General features: G+C 51.0%; 1 protein-coding gene across 3 annotated transcripts in view; it reads right to left on the bottom strand.

Annotated features, from left to right (window-relative positions):
* The window catches only part of PLXNA4 (plexin A4), a 424,868-nt gene that overhangs the window by 86,517 nt on the left and 313,000 nt on the right, over window positions 1-25,351 (bottom strand). For all 3 annotated transcript variants that reach the window (XM_016148741.2, XM_016148739.2, XM_016148740.2), the window contains exons 5-7: window positions 12,695-12,795; window positions 1,144-1,267; window positions 259-412 (exon numbers count right to left, since the gene is read on the bottom strand). In XM_016148741.2, coding sequence (XP_016004227.2) covers window positions 259-412; window positions 1,144-1,267; window positions 12,695-12,795 — 379 coding nt within the window. The remainder of the gene's footprint in view (window positions 1-258; window positions 413-1,143; window positions 1,268-12,694; window positions 12,796-25,351) is intronic.

Genomic DNA, 25,351 nt, shown 5'->3' with positions numbered 1-25,351 from the left:
CTTGCCTCTATCCACCTGCTCTGCAGCTGCTTCTCACCTGGGATGAGGTTGACTCTCAGATGCTCAACTGGTTTCAACAGCCAATTCCAAGGGAAGCAAAGGGACATACTTCTTCCCCACCTTCCTGTAACATACCCACCTACCTACACCCCTTCCTCCAACCCATAGGCTCCCTCAATCCCCCCACGTCTGTCCGGAGTGCTCGTCCAGGTGGGAGGAAAGCCGTGCCACCCAGCTTTGTCTTCGGGGACTGCTCACCATTCTCTGTGATTATCCGGGGCACCTCCTTGGCCGCTGGGGAGTAGCACTGGATCTGATTGCCCACCACCAGCCCATCCATCTCTGACAGGTCCTCAAAGGTGCAGTTGACGCCAGCTGACAGCTCTGGGACATTGTATGTCTCCAGGACCAGCTGTGAACAGCCCGGCAGAGGGAGAGAGAGGAGAATGAAAAGGGGGAAAGAAGGGTACGGAATAAAGGAAGAAAGAGGGAGAGCAAGAGAGACCAGATAGAAAGAAAAGAGAAAGCAAAACGTGAGGCAATATTGATACAGAGAAGGAGAGACCCAGTTTATTACGAGAGCAGGTAGAGAAGGTGGTGAGATGTAAAGAGACAGAGAGGAAAAGAAGTTTATGAAGCATGAATGGAGCCGGCCCCGGGAAGCAGACTGTCTAGGGGATTTGTATGTGGAAAGAAAGGCGAGCAGGGTGGGGGCACTGCTCATCGGGGTCCTCTTCCACTGTCCCCAGTTTTAGAAAAATGTCAACACCAGCCACCAAGTGTCCAGTGCAAGAATGTGGGAGCCATCGTACCCCTGTCTCTCTCTGCACACACATCTTTCCCATCTTATAGACAAAGATATTGTTCCCAACACCCTCCCTCTCTTGGTCATCCTCTGGATCATTTCGGTATCAGTTTTCCTTGTTTTCCTACCCATGATGCATCAGGCCCCTTCTCAAATATTCCTGTACATGCCCACCTCTTCCCTCCCCAGGGGCAGAGTCTTCAACACCTGGTCCTGCTCTTGAGCAGCTTGGCTGGCCAGGCTGGGACCCACCCTCCCGAGGGCGCTGGGTCATGGCCCTCTTTGGCGGGGGGGGAGGGCTCTTCCCACATCCCTGGCCCTGGCCACACTGCCCTTACCAGGACGTTGTACTGAGAAACGGAGATGTTGCTGGGATGGACGGTCAGCCGGACACACTGCTTCATCTCGGAGGCAAACCTGCGGGGCTCTCTCGACCGCTCACACCTCTCCTTCCGGGTGCACCTGGTTGGGAGAGATGATGAGGGACTCAGGAGAAGGTGTCTGGTCCAGCAAGGTCCGACGCAGAGGTGGAGCATTGCCAGTGGCTGCCAAGCCAAGTCCAAACTCAGCCTTCCCTGACTGACCTTTTTGCTTCCTTCCCCCAGCCTGGTCCTCCCCCATCACGCATGCGTTTGAAAAAGGAAGTAATCCCAATTCCTGGTTGCCAAATGCAGAAAGTTGAGAGTCACCCTAAGTCATCCCCTCACCTCCTCCTCATCCACAGAGTCCCAAAGTCCTCTCTATTCCCCCTCCCCACTCAGCCTCGGCCCTTGTCACTCTCCCCCACTCCTCGGGCACACTGAGACTTGTTCTTTGCACGCGCGTGTTACGCTCTTTCAGACTTCTGGGTCGTTGTGCTTGCCAGTTCTGCCTGCGCCGCTCTCTCCCACCTTTCCCCGTCTAACATCCACCTCGCCTTCCAGACGTGGCTCAGCTATCACGCACCTGCACTCCCTTGCCCCTCCGCACTGACCCACCCCCACCTCAGGCCAAGTTAAGAGCACCGTGGAGTTTCCTGCGGCCTAGAACTTCTTAGATGATATGGCAATTATTGGGCTGAGCGCAGCCCTCACCTGCCAAGTGTGAGCTGCTCAAAAGAAGAAGCCACCCCTGACTTAGTTGGGTGTCCCCTGTAATCCTCACGCCCGGCAGATAGAAGATAAACACAGGCGGGCGGAAGGAGAGAAGGAAGGATCAGAGGAGCGGAGAGTACTAGTTCAAAGCGGCTCCGGAGCCCGACGGCTTCGGGTCAGAATGTCAGCGCGGGGTGACTGCCACAGAAGGCGTCTGTGAGCGCTCAGAGTCTGGCGCCGTTCAAAGCGGACTGTGTCACAGGCGGACCGCATCCACGGTGACCTGGGATCTCGCAGTCGTACTAACGGATGGAGCCTCGTGAAAAGTGCACATAAACGTCGTGGCCCACACCCCAATTCACGTGTCACACGTGGGGGAAGGTGCTTAAGCCGTCTGCCGGGGCCAGGGCCATCGCCGCCTTGCAGTGGGGGTTCACTGTAGGAGGGTGTCTGAGCTGCAAGGAACAGCGTTTAGTCCAAGTCAAACAAGCCTGGTGAACACGGAGCCGCGCTGAATGGTGAGGACTTGAGATCTCTGGACCACTGATTCTACTGTGGCGTGAGGGAACGTGGGGGTCCTCAGACGGGTAAGTCGAGATAAGATGGAACCGGGGGGGTCATCGCTCCTGAGTGGCTGAGCTCCTTAAGTGAAAGAGAATAGACTGCAGAGGAAGGAGGACATCGGGGGCTGTTGTAGGGCAGAAGGGAGCACTGGGCAGGGAGTTTAGTGGGCAAGGGACAGCCAGGGACATGAAACCCGCGTGGGGAGAGGGGTGCGGGGGAGAGGACCTCTACCTCAGAGACAACACAGGCGAGAGTGGGGTAGGACGTGAGGGAAGAGAGGCACCTGGACGCCTGAGCTTTTTCTTGGGGTGACCCTCAGGCACAGAGGAGAGCTGCGGGGGCCTCTCCTCCCAGCCGTGGGGAAGGAAGATGCCTTGGCCTCAGTGGGAGGGACGGCCTAACAGTGGAAAATCTGAGAAGCGAATTTAACAAACGAAGGCGTCATCATCGAAGGGATGGACTGAAGAAAGGACGGGGAGATAAGGGACAAAAGGGGTGGCCTTAGACTAGGTTGGATGTGTAACGCGAAAGTGAAAAGCTGAATTCTGAATAATGCCGTCACGGCTACTAGTCCCCGGGGGCATGTCAGGCACCGTGATGCGGGGCTTGCAGTCTATGTCACTTAAACCTCTCGACAATGCCCTGAGGTAGGTACCATTTTAAACCCCACTTTACAGATCAGGAAACTGCAGAGAGGGTGGTAAGTCACTGCCCAAGGTCACCGGCGAACCAGAGAGAACCAGTATTGGACACAGATGGACTCTGGAGCCTGCACTCAAGTCCCGAGCTTGACCTCTCTGAAGCTGCTAGGTGACATGTGAAGGACAGAGCCTCTCTCCGCAGACAAAACCCACTTCCCCTGCTGTCATGAAGCTGCCTTCATGCGCTTGGAGCAATAAAAAAACTTTCCCCTCGATCCTCTTCCCTAGGCTAATGGCTCTTTGGGGCTGCCCCTAAGAAGCAGCGACCTGTGGCCTGTGCGTTCTCCAGGACCCTTCTAGGACCCCCATCCCAAGAGTGAAAGGTCGGACACGAGTGTGGTCGTCTCCACGGCACTCCCAGGCTGCCCTAGCAGACCCGTGGCAACAAGGGCGTCTGCCTTAAAGTCTGGGAAGTTAATTTACCGGGCTAGCTGCTCTGGAAGGACTTCATTACCTCCAGCCATTAAGCTAATGTTATGGACTTTTCCAGGGTCTACGCCGACATCGCTATTAATAGCCTTTTAACTCCCGTGAACAGCAGACCCAGAGAGCTGGGACAGGCTTAAATTATTCACTCTCTCCCCAACTTTGATGTTCCTATTTCTAAGAGCAATCAGTTAAGTCAGAGAAATGTCTTTGATTAAATTATGAAGAGAGGGAAAAATGAAGCCGCTTTCAGGCCAAACAACACCTGGAGTTACCAAATAGAGATCCAGATAGAAAAGAGAGGCCTCCGTCCCTCTTCCGGGGGGCACGAAGGAACCTCGCTGGGGGATCTCAAGAGAAGTCCTACCTGCATGGTTGGCTGCTCCCCAAGTTCATGTGGCTAAATCCTGCCATGTTCCCGAGAGCCCCAAACTAAAGTCTCACTAGGTCTCACTAGGGAAGCCACCGACAGCTTCCAATTTTCAATATCCCATCTAGCTATGCAATATTGGCCAAATTAACTTCTTTGCGCCTCAGTTTTCTCTATAAAATGGGGACAAAATCGTATCTACCCAATAGGGTTATTATGATGATTGAAAGATTATGCAAGTGAAGTATTCAGAACAGGGCATGGCTCGGACATAAGCCCCCAATCGATGTTAGTATTATTCCAACCCTTCTCATCCTCCCTCTTCCAACCCCTCCAAAGTACGGCTGACGCAAAAGCACCAATCCTCTCCCAGACTGGCCCCTGGGGCAAATCAAAGACACGGAGACAGGGATGGGTACATCAGTTTCCTTCTAAATAACGGAGGAGGAGCCTCAGAGGTCAGGAGGAAGGAAAAGGGAGAATGAGTGGTCTGGGCTGTAGCTCTGTCTTTTTACTACTAGCCATCACAGGGTATCGAGCTCTTAGTGGAAAGTCAAGTTTAAGGTCAGTGTCAGGGATGTTCCGACATTTCTACTATCCCTCAGTGCCCACGAGGGTGGAGGCTGCAAATGTTCAAGAGCACAGACAATTGACCTTAGATGTGATAGGATAATGGAGGGGGGAGAATGAATCCCTTTTGGGTTCTTACGGGGTCTGTCAGGGCAAAGGCCTCCTGCTCTTCTAAGACTGTGATTTCTCATTAGCCCAGGCAAAAGCTAGGAAATGTGCAGAGGGTTAATTCAAGACTCTTGGCGGGGCCAACTTAGATGTTTCCTTCACAGGGCTCCAGATGCTGCCTAAAGCATTCCCTGCAGTTCTGTCGTGGGAGCACCCCGGAGCTAAAGGAAGATCTTGCTTCACCTATTTTCCAGGCAGGACTCAAAAGATGCCATAAAGACGCAAACAGCGCATGCTATGTGACTTTGCATTTTCGGACATTTTCACCACTGTCGCCCACCCCAAACGCAGACCTGCAGATGGCCAGCAGGATGCAGGCCCCAAGAAGCCACCTCGGGCCCCTATAATTGGAGTCTTGCCCTGCTCACCTTCATCTTACCTCCCTTTCTCATTCTACTTCCTCTGCAGTTTGTCTCTCCAGCCCCAGCTCAGAGATGCTACAAGCCCTTGGGGACAATGGCCTTGGCCCTTTGGAGGGGTTATTATTCAAGTCAGTGGTTCCAATGAGATTATCCTCTCTAATGAAGCAGCCTACCTCTGCCCTCCCCTAAGCCCGAACTTCCTTCCACTGCTGGAGAATTCCCAGCCAAGTGGAAAATTAGAAGGGAGAGGAGTGGAGAGAGGAAGGGGGTGAGAGAGAGCGGAAGGGGTGATGATTAACTTCCCCCCAAATTAATTTCTAAAATACAATGATAGAAATATTAACTTCCAGTGCTGCCTGCCAGCAGGGCCAGCAAATTTCAATTTGGGAATGGGACTATCTGTGAGTCCGGCCTGGGCCAGCGTCCAAGCTGGGGGGTTGTTGCTGGTCTGTCCCCTGAAGCCTACCAGCATGGGTCACCAGCCTTGGTTATTGGACACTGCTCCTTGCTTCTCCCTACAGGTGACCCCTAAACCTTAACATTTCACATTGGTTATAGCCTGTGCGTAAGTGAACCATTGGGGAATCTGTGTTTAAAACGTGAGGAGATTGAAAAAAAAAAAAAATGGGGTGGAAGTGGGAATTCCCAAACGAGCTCTGTGGGAAAGTTAAGAGACTCAGAACGGTTACCCCAGTAGGAGATCATGGGGGCGCTACGGTCATTGTCTCCACATCTGGGGAGCCTGGCCAGGGAAGACACCTGGCTTCCGAATGCCATTACCCCTCTCTTCAGGAACCCCCACGGAAACGGACAGGTGCATCCGTGGCTCGGAGGAAGAGCTATTTAGTAAAGCCACAGTGCCCAACCTTTTTGGCACCACGGACCGGTGCTCCTATGAGAATTGAACGCCTGATGATCTGAGATGGAGCTGAGGCGGTGACCCCGGTGCTGGGGAGCGGCTGCAGACACAGATGAAGCTTCGCTCGCTCACCTGCCACTCACCTCCTGCTGTGCGGCCTGGTTCCTAACAGGCTACAGACGGTACTGGTCTATTTATTTCTACTGAGGTTGAGGGGAGGTTAGGAATGGAGGGAGAGAGAGGGACAGAGGACGAGGGGAGGAGGAGACAGCGAAGCCGCATCACAGCAACAGACCCATTTTCTCCATAATCCAGTCAGCAGCAAAGGGGATGCTGTCTCTTCCTTGAGATTGAGCCAACGATTTCTCTGCTTGATTCTGATCAACTTTCGCACTATGCTCTATCCAGCCTGGAGCTTTCACGTCCCTTAACGTCACCAGGCCCGTAGGCTTGGCGCACAAAGCACTCTGTTTCGTGCATGCTGGGCTGCTCCACCCTACGTGGCCCGGGGTGGCCCGACTGCGCAGAGTGTGCGGACGCGGGTAAGAGGGTGTGCGTGTCTGGACTTCGAGCCTCGGAGGCAGCCCAGCTCCTCAGGCTGTGCCCAGAGAGCCAAGTCGTTAGACTTGGAAGGACGTTCGGGATGGATGACAGGACTTTCCTAATTCCTACGAGAAGATTTAGCCTCTTCTGCTGATTTAGCATCCTTTGGTCATGAAAGCAAGCGTTCCATGTATGTGGGGAGGAGGGGGGAAGGCAGTGGTTAAGAGAGGGAAAGCAAGTTTCCTTAATTCATACTGTGTATCTGCTGAGCCACAGAAAGAAGAATTTGAATATACTAGTATCTAGTCTGGGACTCTCCTCTGGAATGGAAGCTGACAATTTTTTGCAAACAGTCAGGGAAGACCACTGCACAGATTGCAAAGAGTTTGCCGGGCGGAGTGCTCCCGACACCCCCTCGTGTTTGTGTGGACATTCTGCAAACAGCCCTGGGAGAGATCACTGACTTAGCAGGTCAGCGACGAGAAGCCCTTGGATACCAGGCTCTGGGAGATGCTTAGAAGCGGCAAGGAAGGACTTGGACTTTAGAATCAGTTTGTACTTCATTAAGGGGACACTCGGCCGTGACTGTGGGACGAATTGTTCTCTGTACTTTCTCAGGTGGCTGGTGGGAAGCCACACGCAAGGCCACTGAAGACAGCCTCCATGGCATGGCTGGTTGGAGTTGCCCGAGGTGGGAAGACTTTCTAGTGGTGGGCTTGTCCCAGCCGCCCGGCCATAGCCTTCTGGTCTTGGGGAGGACAGGAAAGGGAGAGGGACCGTGGACGAGGCCTCTGCTTACACAGTCGTTGAAATCGGGGCTACTTCCTGGCACAGGGAGGGGCCTTCATGCACATTCTCTCCCTTAATTTTTTTAATGTTGTTTTCATTGCCATTTTAGAGCTGAGGAAACGGAACACAAACTGAGTCTGTCCACGGACAGGTTCTTAGTTTTAACTCATCCTTCTGCTCTGAATAGCAGAACTTTCCCTTCCCTTCCCTCCCCTCCCCTTCCCTCCCCTCCCCTCCCCTCCCCTCCCCTCCCCTCCCCTTCCCTTCCCTTCTCTCTCTCCATCTTGGCAGAAATTGTATAAAGAAGAAACCGAATGAATCCTGAACAGTAGTAACCTGTGCCAACCCACCCAGGGGAGGACAGAAAAAAAATCTGCAAAGAGGAGGGTTCACCAGAGGGCACGGGGGAGACTTTCTAAAAGCTGATCTTATCTTTCCCCTGTTGATGTCTTGGGTTACACGAGACTCCCAGGAGTGACTCTGAAGACCCTTCTTCACAAAGGTAACGTCTGGGCCAATCGATGCGGCTGTGTCTGCTACCGGGTCCTGTTACCTACTGAGACTGAGATAGGCTTCTTGGCCTGGGATGCAAGATGGAGAGGGGCCTGGGGGCCCTGCCAAGCCTGGTGATTGGAGGGAAGGTTCCAGGCCCAGGACAGGTGAAGGCAGGCTGGGCTATAGGCTTCCCTTTACCTTCGCCCAAGTCAGAACAGGTAGGCTCAGGCACAAAGTGAATGCCATGGGAATAAAGGCTCAAGAGTTATAGACAAACGAACACCCAGCTTTTTGAAGCTATTGTTGCCATTAGAAGCTAGTGAGTCTGTGGGCTGGGGTGGGGGACTGTGAGACAGGCCTCAGGATGACCCTCTGCGCTACTGGGGCTGGCAGGTCAGGCTTCACGGCAATTGAGACTGAGAAACGCGGGAGGGTTTCAATTACATGAGCATTTCTGAAGCCTGTTCCGACTGTGACCCACCTGTGCCCTTGCTCGTACAAATGGCCCTTTCAGCCACCTGAGCCACCTGTTAGCAGGGGCCCCGCCCTTGAACTATGCACATTCTCACCCTCTCTCCTCCTGTTCCTCTCCCTCTCTCTCTCTCTCTTTCTCTCTCTCCTGTACACACACCTTCTTCTGCCTTCCCTTCCCACAAAGTTCCCACCCTCATACTCTCTACAACCATGGGAAAAGCTGGCTAAAGTGACAGATAAGACAGACATATCTTGACACTCGAAGGAACCCTCTTCCTGCTGCCCTTTGCCCTGGTTTTCCTGGAGGACATGCTCCCTGGGCCCTGCAGCGCTCAGCACAGGGTCTCGCCCGTGACGTAGGCCTATTGGGTGTGCTCATTCTAGCAGAGACGGCACCCCCTTCCCCATCCCTGGACCAGAAGCCTAGTTCCCAAGAAGCTTCAGGGCATAGACAGTCTAACATAGTCCCCTCATGTCCCCCAAGCCCAGCACTATGCCTGACACAGAGGGGCAGGGCCCACATAAGTCCCATGGACAAGTCTGTGCAAATGGGCACAGCCGCCCCATGCCGTGCTGAAACCCCCGCACTGTTCAGCATGCTTTCTTCCTGGCAAGCTGAGGCACCAGAGCAAGCGTCTGCAGGCTCTCTCTGGTCCTCCCTGACCTTCTGACCCTACTCCGCCTGCCTCAGACTGCTCCCTTCCCTCCTGCTCGGCCCATGGCCTCGTGTATCTCTCCCAGCCATGAATGTCCAGTTGGCAACTATTTAAAATAAAAGGGAGGGTATAGCAGGAAAGGCAATGTCTGGCTTTGACCTGAACTTGAGCAACTAGGGAAGCAAGGCCTACTGGGAAGAATAGGGAGGAGCATGAGAGAACGTTGTAGGAGAGGGAAATGATCATATCTTGATTGGGGTGTGGATTATCTGGCTGTTGGCATCTGTCTAAACTTTTCACACTGTGCACTTAGGATCTGTGCATCTCACTCTGCGTAAATTTAAACATTATATCCTGATTACAAGCATCTTAGAAGTTCCGGAGATCTACTTCTTCTTCACCTGGCCATGAAGGTCAGGGGCTTCCTTGGCCATTAACTCTGGGAGGGCGGGAGGGAGGGGGGATTTGCTGAGTGTCACGGTGGGTGGGCAGCCTTGGCCCAGGGGTGCTGATGAGCTGAATCTTCCCAGAGGACTTGGGCTTTACAAGCTAGAGCAGCATAGCCCCTAGCACGAAGGTCATCACGCAACCAGGAGGCTTAAGGCTACAGAGAACAACACCTTGACCTTGGACTTTTATGACATCATTTATCACCCAATTTTACCCTCACACCACCTCCATGAGAGGGGATCGGGCTGCTGCTTCTTCGTAAACTAGGACGCCAACTTTCTGATGCACAGAGTTACAGTTGATCGTAATTATCTATGGATTCTGTATTTGTAAATTTGCCTACTTGCTAAAGTTTATTTATAAACATGTTCCCAGCAGAGGTCCAACGAGGCAACATCACTCTGCCTTGTTGTTTCAGCCATCGACAGGTGACCTTTTCGTGGTCTATTTAGTGTCAAGCTTTTCACAATTTTGTGCTTTTTTCACGAGGATTTCACTGTTTAAAATGGCCCCCGCGTCTCGTGCTGAAGTGCTGTCCAGTGCTCCCATGTGCAAGAAGGCCGTGATGTGTCTTGCGGAGAAAATACATGTGTCAGATACGCTTCCTTGAGGCACAAATTACAGTGTTGTTGGCTGTGAATTCAATGTTAACGAAAAAGTATATATTAAATAAGGTATCTCCAAACAGACACACACATAAAACATGGTTATGGGTTGGTTGGTTGACAACGATGTTGTGACCAGAGAGGCTCATAGGAACCTAGCTCTGTATTTTTCCTAGGAGCAGTGGTTCCGTATTCACTAATTTGGTGTTTGCAGTGAGTTTATAGAACAGAACTGCCATGCATAATGAGAATCGACTCTTCTTGTCCAAAGGCCCATAGCATGTTTGCAAAAAATGAGGACTGCGTTCCATTGATTCCTGTTCCGGTTGTCCTTCCAAAGTCCCTCGTGGCTGTCACTGTGGCATGTTGGGCAAGGCCGGGGAGGGGCTACGAGCAGCAGCAGGAGCTCCGTGCTGAGTAACAGGCACAGAGACAGCACTTGCTCAGTCCCGCTGCTTTCTGAGAGCCTGTGCTTAGTAAGGGCTGTGCCAACATGACGCACAGGGATGAGCTTTACCAGCTTCAGAAAGAGACATGATGCCGTGTTAACAGAGGTGAGGGAGATTGCAGCGGGAGCATCCACTGCTCAGAGGAAGGCACTGAGGCTGGGATACCTCTGGGAGGGGGAAAATGCAATTAACGGAGAGCCATCTGGACAGTCAGTGGGGGTCAACCAAAGTCAGAAGAGGCAGGGCCCCTGTGAGCGCTCAGTCCTCCCCCAACCGTGTCCCCCACTTTGCATTTCACACACCCCGCAGTTCCCAGCGCCCTCTCGCCCGCATAATCGCATTTGATTCTCCAAACACTCAGCGAGGGTGGGGGCAGGTCGGGCATTGCCGTCTCCGATTCCCAGATGAGGAGCTGGGTTGTTATCCCAGTTGCTGCACGGCTGGGGCGGGGGGTGCGGTGTGGACTCTGGACTTGGTGGCAGGTGCCTCAAGTTCGTGCCAGTGGCTGTTTTCTCAAGGCCACACTGAGGATAGAGATGCTGGCCAGTGGCCTCCTTCGTGAACTGTCCGGACTTCACCTTGGCTGCAGTCCGCCTCTGTTTTCTGTCCCTTGACAGGAGGCAGGTATTATGTTACTAAAGGGGAAACTGAGGTCATGCAGGAAGTAGTGCCTGGCGCCTCCTCCTCTCATTCCTGGGAGGAGGGGAGGACGGGAGGTGGGCAGCGCCTCTGCGGCCTTCTCGCAGGGGTTCGGCTCTATGTGGGGCTGGCCAGCGCCCCCAGTGGATCAGCACAGGATCAGAGCTGACGCGGAGACCTGCTTTTGGGTCTCCCAGGCATAGAGCATCAGAGAAGGGTCAGCTTTTCTAACTGCCCCTGAATGATGCCAGGTGTAAGAGCCCACGCCAGGAGCAGCGGAGCCATCCTCAGCCAAACACAAAGTCAGCTGGCCTAAGACCCCCAAGGAAGCCATGTGACACAGCACAGTCCCTTTCGGAGAGGCCTCACTGTGGGGGACAAAGAAAGCAACTTCCATTCTGCCTTGAGAGGTACCGTCCAGGCGGCTCTCCTGGATGGACCAGAGCCGATCTGAGTGCAGCCTCTTCCATCCCGTTATGCTGGCCTCACTTAGGCTTCACCATACATGGCATTGTGTGCACGCCTGCACCCCGTCTCCGGTCATCTCTGAGCTACGCGCATTTCAGAGCACATCAGTCGGTCTCGTCCGGTTTCCACCGTAGCAAACCTGAGGGATTTCAGACTTTCCCTCAAAGAACTCAAGGACTCATTATGCCTAAGATTGTCACCCAGGAGTGGGAGGGTGCGTGTGCCCTTGGAGAGAACGTGTGAGAATCTGAAAGGGTGTTTCTAACTTTCGGAGGCCATCCTGGGTGGGGGGTGGGGCAAGCTCCTGGCCCTCCCTTCCTACAGTTGAAAATGACTGCTCAGTGCCATTGGTCACATTCAGTTCAGCCTCTTAGTAGGAAGTCCGTCTCCTTAATTTATAACGCTCGTGTCGGACACACGGGGTGTCGAGTTTCAAGTGCGGACTTGCGGGCTGGGGTTCCGGCAGCCGTGGCTTGACTGGGACCAGATTTCATCAGAGTGTCCCAGCGGTCGTGGGCATCTCCAGGCAGCGATGCCAAGGTCTTTAGATCCCGTAAAGGAGGCCTTCAGCTCTCCGCACATGTTTGGCCTGGCTGTCTGTACCCTACATCCTCATTCAGTTCACTTACCGGGCTACTGTTTGTCCCCACTGTAGACCACTGCGGTCTTGCCACTTTTAGAGAACAGCCAGAGGAGTGTCATGACAGCAGAGGGAGGGTTCTCAGGTGCTGCACGCTTGAAGTGTGCACCCCGAGAACCGGAGGATTCTGGGGGGCATCGAGGAGTCTGTTAAATGGGCGTCGAATCACTACCCAGACAGTACGTATCTCGCACGCGACTGAGTGGCCCGTGAGCCCTGGGAAAAAGTCCAGTACCTTTTTTCCTTCTGTTCTTTCCTGGCATCAGTCTCTGGTCAAGTCACAGCCATAAATGTCCAGAACCCCCTCGAGCCCCCCGGCGTGTAACCACGCAGCACGATTCTACATCCTGGCCCTTCATCGTTCCCGTGCTGCCATTCCCATAGTTTTTAACGAAATTGGGCGATTTAAGGGGATATCAGAACAAAAGAAGGGAGATAAAATGCGGAAATAATACAAGAAAGGAAGAGTAAGAAAAGATGGGTGGAGAAGAGAGAGCGAAGGTGGCAGAGAGGATGCGGGGGGCGGGGGGGGGGGGAGAAAGCCCCGGGGGCAAGCGGGAGGCAGGCGGAGCGGCCGGCGGTACTCACGCGTTGTGGAGGACGCACCAGCCGCAGTGGGGGTCGCCCGAGCCCAGGCACTCGCCGCAGCTCCGGTACTGACCGCACGACTCCACGGGGACTCTGGTGAGCTGGGAGCCGACAACAAGGGAGAGAGCGGTCAGCATTTTGCAGAACACACAGTAATTCACCAGAAAGAGATGCTATGCTATCGGGCGTATCACCTAAAACAGTGTAGGAACACGAAGGGGCCTGGTTAGAGCGTCAGAACCGAAAGGGACCTCGGTGACCATATTTGAGCAGGTGGCCACTTAAGCACTCAGGGGAGACAACACCTGTTATTTTCTTGGAAACAACGGGGAATAGATTTCATAGACTTTGCACTAAATTGTTATAAAAGATACTTATGTAGTCTACATTTGAATTTTCTCACCACCGAAACCCCAAAATATCTCCACATTCATCACGTGTTTGTTTCTTGACCATGTTATGAACTCGAAAGTTTATTCTTTGCCCATGCTTGCTTCTCTTTTGCCGTAAAGCACTCTGCTGTCTTCCCAGTCTCCCTTCAGAACGTCTGCGGTTCCAGAAGGCGTTTAACTCAAGGCCAAGACCTTTACTCTCTCTTTCTCTGTGCCTTTTAACGAGGTGCAGTAAACTCGCTTTGTAGCTGTCACCTGCCCCCTCTCTGTTTCTCATCCCGCTGGCCAACTGGCTCTGAAAGTTTTTCACTGTGGGGCTTTCAAAGAGCAGCTGTTGCTACTTCTCCTTCTACCCACACCCTTCTCATGATTAGAGGTTCTCTCTGCAACCCCAAAACTCTGTATTCGCCAGCCTCTTGTTAATGCAAAATGTTCTGCCTGGCCCAAATGCTTCCATCTCTCGAATGTTCCTAAGCTCTTTTCCAGTTCCTTGTTCTCCAATGTCCCTTGGCCCTATGTCTTTTTGCGTGACTTCTCAGGGCCCCGACACATAGGAAGTTTTTTAATAACAATGCACAGGATCAAGTGGAATTTTAGTTTTCTTTCCACAGCCTTGGTCTTTAGTCTTCATTTTGCCAGTTTCTTCTTTACGAAAAAAAAAAGATTCCATTTGGGATACTTTTTTATATCTCAGTGGAGGATTTCTTACCTAATCTTTTAGCTCGAGCTCAGAGAGTTTCACGTGGTCATCTTTTTAAATTTCTCGCCGTCAGACAGCAGGCACTGAGAAGTATAAACCATGCTGACCTGATTGAGCCTCTGAGCTTCATGAGCAAATGCAGAAGCTATAATTTCCCCGCTGCCTCACAAGGGCATCTGCCTCTGCAAAATTATGCACCATTTGGCAGGGGCTACCTGTAACTCATGCACAGGTGAACGGGCCCAGCGCCTGCTCAATTTGTCTCGAAACTCCCTTTCGGAATTACTTAATAATTAATTTCAACCCCCACACGATCTCTTTTTCCTTTCTACCTTCATTTTTTTATTCCCTTTACGTACCCCTTTTTGTTTTCTTAAGTACAGATTCTGCATTCTTGATGACCACACTGCACGTTTGTTTCTTCCAATTTACCTTTCAGCTTCCTGTTCTCATTCTTATAGCTTTGCTCTTGGCCTTGGGGGCCCTTTCTCTACGTTCTCAGATGTCTTTCTTGGACATTTGGAATTTTATCTTTCTTTTCATTCCCGCTCATGTAATCAGCATGAGTCATGCCTCGGCTCTGCCTGTATACAACTTTCCCATTTTCGTAATTAATCCTGACAATCGGTTTCTCACAAATTACCCTGCTGGCTCTACACGCAGCTGGGAACTTACCCTCTTCCTGTTGCCCCCTTAAATTTTTTCCCCCACCCCTTAAATGGGCATAGACATGCTGGTCATGTAAGCATATAAATAATGTTTCCCAGCTCAAAGTACCTGGACTCTTAGGAATTCATGAGTGGTAATGAGGTCCACAAGCTATTTTCAATATTTCCAAAAGCCGGATGGAAATTGAATTGTTGTTCTTTTCTGTTCATATTCATACCCAATGATGTATGTCCCATATTAAGAATAGGAAATATATTATTACTTAATAAATGCAGTTTGTTTTGTAGGCAAAACTCTTTCAAAACATGATGCCTAGAGGGAGAAAATAAGTAATAAAAGGGGCCAGAGCTGGCGAAGGTTGGTAACATAAGTACATAATAATGTTTCCATATGTTCCAGCTGCTCGTCTAGCACTCCATATTTTGCATGGTCTTAAAGAGAAAGTCATGGCTTGTTCAATCAAAAGCATTTTCTCGGTCTGAACTTAATTAATATCCTCCCCAGCCTCTCCCCCTGACATGTTCTATGATCTGTCTTGGATAGACGTGCCATGGGGTTTCGGGGTGTGGAACGTGAAGAGCCAGCTGCGCGGCCTATCTGACATCCTCAAAAGCCTTCGCATTCAGGTTTCTGCGACTATCTTGCAACTGGTGTTTAATACTGTCGATATACCCGAAATCGTTCGCTCCTTCCTGTCTCCGTTTTAAACAAGCGTCATTTCTGCTTGGTTGGAAAGGGTACAGGAGCTCACAGAGCTGGGTTCGAATTCTGGCTTCACCACTTAACTGGCAACGAGATCCTATCGTTTCTGAGTCTTGTTTTTTTTTTTTTTTCTCATCTTTAAACGCAGAGATAAAATTCTCCTCTACTTCACAGAATTTCCCAAAGCGCGGATGATCCCAAAGGTGCGAAACTGCTTTGTAAATGATCGCGCGTGCCCCAAGTGATTATTCTTGTTTATTGTCACTCATGTCCCTTTCTCTCTCCCCCACACCACAGCAAACTGCTCTGACAGCCTCCCTGGGCCTCCTGCACTTGGTCGGGACCCTAACAGGCCGGGAAGAGCTTTACTCGTTTTGTACCTTGATTGCGTCATTTCCTCCTCGGACTACGATATCTACCCCTGAACTGTCCATTGCTCTGTCTTTGGGATGCAACCCCGCCATTATCCCAGCTTCCTGGACTTTTTCCAGCTATTGTAACAGTTACGTTTTTTTCTTTGCTTCCGGTTTGGGTGAATTCCTGTGGGACAGGGACATGAGTCCTGGGTAGTTATCACGAGACCCAGCTTCCTTTAACTTTTCCTTCTAGGATCTTTCTATCTATGTATTCGGTCATTTTTTTTTTCCTTTGATTACTCTTCTGAACTTTATCTAGAGGTTCTCTATTCTTTTTAGAACATGGGTGCTAAAACTGGGGGTAGGGAGGCAACAGCATTCTGACAGGCCAGGTGGAAAGGTTACCATCAAATGAGAGCTAGGTGTCCCCTCCCTCCCCCTCCCCCTGACACACACACCTTTCCAGGACTTTCCTGAAAAAGGCCAGGCCCAGGGGAAGCTGCCAAGTCATGCCATCAGGCAATATTCTCCAGCATGGGCGAGCTCTCCCAGACTGATCCCAATCTATAGCATTGTATTATTTCACTCCTCACCCCATAGGTAATTCTGGAAAGCATCAGAAATACTCCCAACACTTTACATCACTTTTGAGAACCAGATTTAGTTCACCATTTCTCTTGGTGCCATTCCATACCCTCATGGCTGTGGTTGCTTTCCACACATCGCTGGTGAGCTGCACAGGTGGCCGGTGGTTTCGGAGCCACTTTGACATGATGCTTCTCTCCCCTCCCCAGATATCTAGATTCTCCACCCACACTGTATACCAGACAAAGCCGCCTCTCTCATCCCCCATCTCTGGTTCCTCTCCTGACCCTGGAACACTAACCACTCCAGATGCAGAGACACACGATTAATTAAAACCACCCCACGCTGATTAAAGTCTTAAGCTACAGTGCCAGGCATGCTAATTAACTGAGTGAGGGAATTCAGACCACAGGAAGAGGCGAAAAAAGAGTCACGGTGCTTCTGCTCGGGGACAAATCACATGGCCATGTGACCTGAGCTATCTCAGTGATGGATGGTCCCAGAGACGACACAAGATTGAGGTCTGTCCCCTGGCCACTGGACCCCAGGAGAGGAGTTGATTGATGTGGCTGCAATAGCTTCCTCGCTGTGTCTAAGGCAGGAGCCTCGCCACCTCTCAGAACGTCCGTGTGTGCTTACCGTGGGCCGGGGGTGGGGGGTGGGGTGGGGAAGGGCTCCTTGTGGGGAGGGATTAGGATGGGGTCTGCACGTGGATTTCTTGGTAGGTTCTAGTGGCTTTGTGAAAAAAAATATTGAGCAGTATGGCAGTTCCCCCAAAAGTTAAAAACATAGAAATTACCATACGATCTAGTAACACCACTTCTGGGTACATACCCTAAAGAATCAGAAGCAGGAACTCGAAGAACAAATACTTAAACACCCATGTTCACAGCAGCGTTATTCACAATAGCCGAAAGGTGGAAGCAACCCAAATGTCCACCGACGGATGAATAGATAAACAAAGCGTGGCCTATCCGTACCATGGCATCTTATTCATCCTTAAAAGGGAAGGACATTCTGACACATGCTACAACATGGGTGAACCTCGAGGACAATATGCTAAGAGAAATAAGCCAGTCACAAAAATATAAATATTGTATGATTCCACTTACATGAGGCAGTCAGATTCATAAAGACAGAAAGTAGAATGGTGCTTGCCAGGGACTGGGGGAAGGAGAAACGGGGAGTCAGTACTTAATGGGCACAGAGTTTCAGTTGGGGAAGATGGAAAGGTTTTGAGATGGACGGTGGTGACGGCTGCGGCACAATGCGAATGTCCTTAATGCCACCGAACACTTAAAAATGGACAAGATGATAAACTTGGTGTTATGTATATTTCACTACAATAAAACTTAAAAAAAAAATTTCTATTGGGTTGATGAGAGAAGGCCCATTCCCTGCTCAGCTCCCCACATCAAGGGGGAGAAGCTTTTTGTTGGTAGACTAATAAATTCATGTTTATGAAATATCCTGAGATTCTTGAGTGAAAAGATAGGCATCGCTACTCTTTTTTAATTTAATCTCAAATGGACAAAAGGGTTTTGGATGAATGTCTCTTATCGTGTATTGTTATATAACTGGATCTGTCATTCTCAAGCTCTGAACCTCCGCGTCCTGATTGGGAGAAATAATGCCACAGCCTCGCTCTACCCGGAACAGCTACTCACCTCCCACCCGCTCGAGGAGGCGCAGGGAAGGGGCTTAGAATTCAAACGGTTCCAGGGAGGTCAGACAGCGCCCGATGTTAGTTCTCCTGTTACTGCTCAGCCTCTGCTTTGTCATTTCTCACTCCCAGGTGTGACCAGAACGCACCTTCTTTCCCCCTCCATTACCTTTCTGGGATTCGCACTGGTTTGCTTTATCCTCTTGCCACTAAGGTAAATAAACTTCCCTCAATAATATAGTGTCGTTTTGTCTGGTTTCGGACTGTTGTAGGTATAATCCTCATCTCTCCTCCCTCACTTGTCTGGCGCCATGACCAAGGCCATGAATTTACAAAACCACGGCCTGGGACAGGAAGACGAAAAGCGGCTGAGAACAGAGCAATGGGGTCCACGTAGGATTTCAACCCAAGGTCCTGGCCCTTATGAGCTTTGCATGGTGATCGATGGAGCCTTTGCCTGGAGAGCGTGGGGCCTGGATGTGCTCAGGGCAGCTGGAGAAATGTTCCTAGTTCCCTCGAGTCCTGGACCCCACTCTCTAGCCCCTGCCTGGTTTCCCTGACATTGTGAGAGATGCTTTCCTCTGGCAGGAGGGTCCCACCCTGCCTGGAGCCGTTAGCATTCCAAAGGGAGCCTGCTGCTCTGCTGATTACATTCAGAAACGTTCCATAGACAGAATGTACAGTTTCTGTGTGTGTCTCTAATTTGTTTAAGCATTTGACATTCTGGTCAAAATGTGAGTTATTACTCCATCTTTCCTCTTATAATTGGATGCTAATGCTACAGTGGCTACACCGAGCCTGATGGTGGGAGTTAATTTAAATGTCCAAAAGGCTTCTTAAGTACCCAATTTCCTTCAAAATTGTCAAAGAAGAAACAAAAAGAGGCAAGACTATGCATTAAGAAACTCCGAGAAACTGCTGGGGAGCTGTCAAGCTGTGTGGATGCTGCGCCTGGTGCGTGCCTGGTGCTCACGGTCCCTCCATGCTGTCCTACCCAGCTCCCCAAGCACAGGTCGCAGCGTTGGGCAAAGTCAGTCCTTTCATAGAAAATGAACTCGGCAATGCACATGCATCTCAGAGTCAGGGACTTGGGGAGCCCTTCAAGGCCTCTCCAGGGACCTTTCCTTTGGTAGCCTCTGGTCACCTCTTGGGTCCTGTTTTGCTTACCCTGGGGGCACACAGGGTTTTGCAGAGCCTCCTTGTCTCCCCATGATAGCCTCAAAGCCCCTCACTGCCCGGACTTGAACTTGTGGTAGGTGAGCTGTGGCTCAGAAATCTGGCTTTACGTCAAGTCGCTCCAGGTGCCTGAAACTGAGTCATGCACCTCCTCTTTGCTTAGAGGTGGCAGGTAATTTCGAATGTGGCAAACTGGCAAGAGAGGCAGAGGCCGGGAGGCTGGTCACAGGCTACGGCAGATTACGTCATGAGTCCCAACACTTCTCAACTCCTCTAAAGCAGCCTCCTGATGCCCACCCACCACCCCCGCCTGGCTTTATGGTGAACGGAGAGGTGATATCTACTTCCCTCGGGCTTAGTCTCAGGACTCGATTTGGTCAATGGGATGGCAGCAAGTATAAGGCCAAGGCTTGAGATGTATTTATGGGGTTGGCTTTGCCCTCTCCTGCTTCTGTCATTGTCATGAAAAGAACTCCCTCATGCAGCTGCTTCCTCTTCAGCCTGGGCTCCAAAAGAACCCATATAGGGAAGACCTGAGCCCAGCACATAGAGAGGAGATAAACCCAGCTGATGCGGTCAGTAGCTTGAAGCAGGACTGCCCAGCTGAGCGTAGCCTAGATCACCCGATACGCAATGGCTCTCAGGTCCATAAGTATGAGCATTAATGCTTACTGAGTTTGGGGTGGTTTGTTACACAGCTTTATTGTAGTAATAGCTAACTGATACACAGGTGCTGGGCAGAAAGTCACACCGGGGTGCAGCCTCATGAAAGGTAGAGGGAAAAGGCTAAATGGACGAGGGGTAAGGTTGCAGTGTGGTCATTTCTAACTGAGTATCACATAGGTCTAGATAAACGTGAGATTATAAGCACCTGGTTGCCTGGTGGGCAGATTATTAAAAACTGGATCTAACATGACAGATGACTTTTCCCAATATCTCCCATGCTGACCAAGCTCTCTTGATTCTATGATAATACATCTGCAGATCTCAGGCAGGCCTAGCTCCGAGTAAAGCACCGGAAAAGATTCTGGAAAGAGAATACAGCTCTCCAGATGTGGATAGCTGAGTGGAAGAACAGATGTTCGTAGGACCCTCTCTACCGACGTTCTGGCTGCCCCAGTGCTGGGAGATAATTTTATCTACTTGGCAGCAATAAAAGGTCCTCCAGAATGTTTGCCTTGAACTTTGTAATTCCTCCTGCTTGTTCTCTGGCCATGCGGGCTGATCCAGCAGGGGCCTCACTCGAGAGCAGACCGATGGCAGCAGCGCTGGCCGTCACCATTGTCCCCACCTGCCTTTAGGCGGGAGTTCTGAGGTCAAGGTCATCGATGCTCAGAACAGCAAGGACAGTGGCCCCAGAGCACGAGGCTTGGGGAGGTGAGGTGCCGAGCTCTAAACCATTCAGGGTGTCCGAGTGACCTTGAACGAATCCCTTCCCCTCATTATGTCTCCACCGACTCATTTTTAAATAAGGGGGACCCTACTCTGCCTCAGAGAATCAGTCGCAAAATACTCCTAATACAAATGGCCCGGGAAGCTCTTTGCGAATGAAAAGCAGCAGATGTTGTGGAGGGTTGCAATTTGCTGCTATTAATAAGTGTAAACGCCTAATAGGAAGCCAGTTTGCTCTGGAAGCTCGGACAGCCAAGGAGTGAGCGTCGATGCCGGAATCATCAACATATGCTGCTCCTCATTAGCAAATGGCAGTCGCTGGGAGAAGAGCTCTCAGCACGCTCTCCGCAGAGCCCGGAGAAAGCACCGCATCCTCCTCGCTCCTCCCAGGTGGGATGGTGCCACCGAGGCACACGTTCGCCATTAGCCAAGACCCTCGCCAAGCAGGAGAGTAAACCCCCTTCTCTGCTGCACAGATGGAAAAGCCACAGCTTAGAAAGGCTGCAGCTTGCCCAAGGTCACACGGCAGGGGGGCGGCAAAGGTGGAAACGCGAATGAAGCCTGGGCTGCAGTCCGGTGGCCCCTGCACGCGCTGACTGGCCCCATACGACCCGGGGAACTGAGAAAACACTGGTCCCTCCGCTGAACCCAGGTTCTCGGGCTGGAAATTTCACAGTATTGCAGACTGTTTACTGCAAACCAAGGAGGTTTGGCTGAGTTCAGGGGCCGAGGGGCCCCTCCAGTGGGCAAAGAGGCCCATTCCTGTGTAGGAGCCCTAAAGAGAGACTGACAGCAGACCTCATGCAGCCCTCCTCCTCCAGGGAGACTTCCTGGCTCCCTCCAATGTGGCTGGGGAGAAAAACAGTTTGGAATAGCTTTATATCTCAGTGCCAAGTGAGAAGCTGAGATTTGGGGGGAAGACAGACCTGGGTATGAATCCCAGGGTCTGCCACTTCCTGTGTGCCTGGGACAACTTATTTAATCTCTCTGAACGCTCTTTTCCTCATCTGAGAATAATAGCAAGCACCCTGAGGATTAATTACGATGAAACATATGTTAATGCAAAGCCAATAGCAGCGCTATATCTGTCGTTTTGGTCTCTTTCTCAGATAAAATACTCCCAAGGGGGGTGGTGTGAAGTCATCTCTCTTTATCCCACCACACCTAGTACTCAGCTCAGGCACAGTGAATGAGAATTAACGAGCAAAAGAGCGATTGCTTGCATGGAGGAATGAATGAATGAATGAATGAATGACGAATTTGGTTCTGTCAATCTCCAATATAATCCAAGGACCCCATGGAGATAATTGATAAATGTTGGCTCCACTTTAAAACCTATAATTCCCATGTTTTTGCCACAAGTTCATTTTTTAGGTCAAACTCTCTCCCCTCTCTGGACCATCATGCTCACATTCACACTATGGGCTCAGAGGCCTGCCCAGAGGGGCTGTGGTATTGCAAGGTGAGTTTTCCTAGGCAGGCTAATCCAGGGCATTTCAGGAGATTGACAGCCACACCCACATGCTACCCAGAGAACCCATACCACCAACATACAGGCTAAGTTACCCAGGATGGAGAGAGGAGTAATCTGGCATTCACGGAGTTAACGAGTAGAAAGAGACATGGATACAATCTAGCTGCCAGTCTATCATGTTTCAAGTGAACCTCAGTGGTGCAGGGGTTTGTCCAAAGCCACATGGCCACCAACTCTATTTCTTTATACCCAATCTCTAGATACAGACACCTGCCCCTACTAAACCTAGCCCTAGGGTCAGGGCTGGAGGAAGAGGCGGAGCCTCCAGGACACACACACATTGGAGGATGCGAGCCTTTCTCCCCATCCCCAGGCTAGCAGGTGGGAAGGTGCCTTTGTCCTGGGGATTAAAGGGCTGCCGCTCTGGTCCAGCCACCTTTCACCTAGTGATGCGATGCGGACAGAGGCGTGGCCCCATCGGAGCTGGGACTAGGGACCTGCTGGTGAGTGTCCCAAGCTCAGTCTGCTCAATGGTGGGGGGGGGAAGGGGGCTTTGTTCCAGCAGCTCAGGAGAAGGGGGAGGGGGCGGGGATGGCACAGTGGCACCTCCACCCAAGCCCACACGGAGCCAAGCCAGTTCCGAGACACATGCGAAAGCCCTCTGGTTCCCTGGCATGACTCTGCGGGGGGTGGCAGGGCAGGCTGGGCGGGCGCTCTCTCCTCTCCCAGAGCCCAACTTCCTTCCTCCGACTTCCTTCTGTCAAGGGCGCTGCTGGCCAGAGTCCCCAGCAAGGATCTGACTGTGCAAAGCAGAGCGGTTGTGTGTAAACAGCACACCGATGCGGATGAGCACGCAGTGGCCCGAGCGTGCGTGTCTGGTAATAGAAGTGCTGTTTGCACACACCTGTGGGCAGAGAGTGTTCCTGGCCATGGGAGCACGTTTGCAGATAAACACGCTTTCCCTGCAGACATCCCTGTCTGGGTTGCAGACAAATATCTTCCTTCAAAGAGGAATCTGACCCTGGGAAAAATTGTGCTGCTCAAATGAATGGAGACTGAGATCAGCGTGGAGCCTCTTAGGTCCCATCAGTATAGGGTTCCTTCTCAGGAAGCCAGTGCTGCTGGCTGAGGAAGCTGAGGAAGGAGGCGGCACACACACCACAGACACCCCAAAGGAGCCTGAACCCTCTTCCTCTTCCTCTGCCCTCACCCTCTGCCTCAGCGGAGCCACCTGACGTTCCCAAACCTATATGAGCTCCCCTTGCGGGCTTAGGACCCAGCCTGCTGCCGGGGAAGAGGAAGAGGCTCCTCTGATGTCTAAGTAGCCTTGGACATGGGTCATCTTTGCACACATGGACAATTTTGTCTTCCCCATTTGGAGATGCTGCCCTAAGGGCATTTGCCAGTAACTCTTCCAATGTAAATAAAAGGACAACAGTTAAAATAATAGCATTCTAAAAAGGTTTCTATGCTTTGGACACTGTCGGTGGGGGCTGAGATGGGTACCACCTTTTTGAGGAGTGATTTGGTAGTTATTAATAAAACCTAAAATTATCCAGCACATCTTCTTTTGGAATCTTTGTTGCAGAAATGCCAGCACCTGGGTACAGGTGCATGCTGGGATCATCACTGTGGTTTTGTATGTGATGCTGACTACTTGGAAATAATCTAAATGTCTAACCATATAGGACAAGTTAAATAAATGTGCTATATCCATATTCTGATATAATGTGCATCTTCACCACAGACGTGGAAAGATAGCCATGAACCATCTTTGAGTTAAAAAAAAAAATAAAAAGCAATTTTCAGAAAAAGTATATTGACTCGATTTCTATTTTAAAAAGACAACTCTGTAGCTATGTATTCATATACACACAGACATATTTTTTTTACATGAAGAGTAACTTCTGGAGAGATAGTAAAACTGCTAAAAGTGGTCAGCCCTGGAGAGTTTGAATTCTTCACAGACAGGATATAATTAAACATTTTTTCTTGACTCGAGAATTCAAATAATTTTCAAAAGATGCATTAACCTTTAGTCTTTTAAACCAAATTAACTAGTCAGCCCCAAATTTATTCTAGGGTCAAAGTTTTGATTTTTCATTATTAGCACATGATTTCTAATACTTGGGAACTATGAAAAACTTCCATGGCTGATCAGTCTGTCTCTCTCAGTATGCCTTAGGGTGACCAGCACCCAGCAAGTGTACCCAGGGCTGTAGAAGGGGTTTCTCCTTGCAAAATTAACCCATATTGGGGACCGGGGCAGGGCTGTTGAGTGGTGGTCATTTTTTGAGAAGGTAACTGATGGTTGAGGGGGCCCACCTGCCCAACCGAAGCCCCCCACAGGAAAACCACGTCATCCCCCACCTTCCCCTGCCCCACCCCAACACGGAGAGGACTACATTTCTCCACGAGTGAACCAAGAAAGGACCAGGGACACCTGTGCCATGGCCACCAGGGTTCAGACTCCATCATGCAGCTATGTGTGGGTCAGCTCAGCTTCCACGAAGAGGGGTCCTGGTGTGCTGGAGCATCATGGGGCTGGGGGGGTGGCGGGTTCCCCAGACCTTAAGTTGCCGTAAGTGTCCTCCAAACATAATTGATCTCTATTGCCCTTTCTACCTGGAAGATTCCATCATAATTAATTATCTTAAGTCTAGAAAAGCCTCCAGGAATTTCTCCCCGAGATCTTTCCCCATTTTATTCCTATCTTGGTTACTTAATCTGTCTGAGTAATGGGCGAGCTCGGCGCTGTCCCCTGCCTCATTTTCTGTGATCTTGAAAAATGTTAGATGTTATCAATCTGAAATCTACGTCGTATTCTAAGAAAGAAAATCACCACAAGTTGCGATCCGTGTTTTTACGACCATTTCCATCTATCGTTAATACAAACGATTTGCGGGCTCAGGGGGGTCACCGTGCAGCAGAGCAGTGGCTGCACTGAGGCCGGCCTGAGGTTCAAATCCTGGCGCAGCTGCTTGACAAATGTGTGACTTTGGGCCAGTTTCTCATGATTCTGAGCCTCGGTTTCCTTCTGTGCCTATGGGAATAATAAAAGCACTCCGCCGTTAGGTGACAGTTAGATCCTGGCACGTACTCAGTGTTTGCCAGCGGTGGTCCCTGCTTTTCTCTCGGTGGGACGACAGTGTGGTCAGGCTGTGCCACCCAAGCCTTCATGTTTACCAGGTGGCAGAGCCAAGAAGGTATGAGGCAGAGTCTCCCAATTCCACTGCCAGGAGCCGACCCCCCCCCGAACTGTAGCCCTGGGTCAGCTGGCTTCCATTAGAAAGTTCATCGTCAAGGGGAGAGGCGGGGTGGCGGTGGTGGTACATCCGTTTCACGTTGCGTGCAGCTGGGACATCTGAGCTACAGCACACTGAGGATGGGAATAGATTTCCCCTTCTGAAATGAGAAGCGGCTGGTCAGGGCTATATTTAGATGGGGACTCGGGGAGGTCAGAAATAATTCCTTGCCTGGGGTGGGGGTGGGGTGGGAGGAGGTGTCCGTTCCTGGCTAATGGGTGCCCATTCTCAGTATGTGTATGG

Source organism: Rousettus aegyptiacus, unplaced genomic scaffold (assembly GCF_014176215.1).
Source record: "Rousettus aegyptiacus isolate mRouAeg1 unplaced genomic scaffold, mRouAeg1.p scaffold_m13_p_13, whole genome shotgun sequence".
In the NCBI taxonomy this organism is placed as follows: domain Eukaryota; kingdom Metazoa; phylum Chordata; class Mammalia; order Chiroptera; family Pteropodidae; genus Rousettus; species Rousettus aegyptiacus.
Note: the sequence above shows the minus strand (reverse complement) of the source record. Positions and strands in the feature narration are given on the sequence as shown.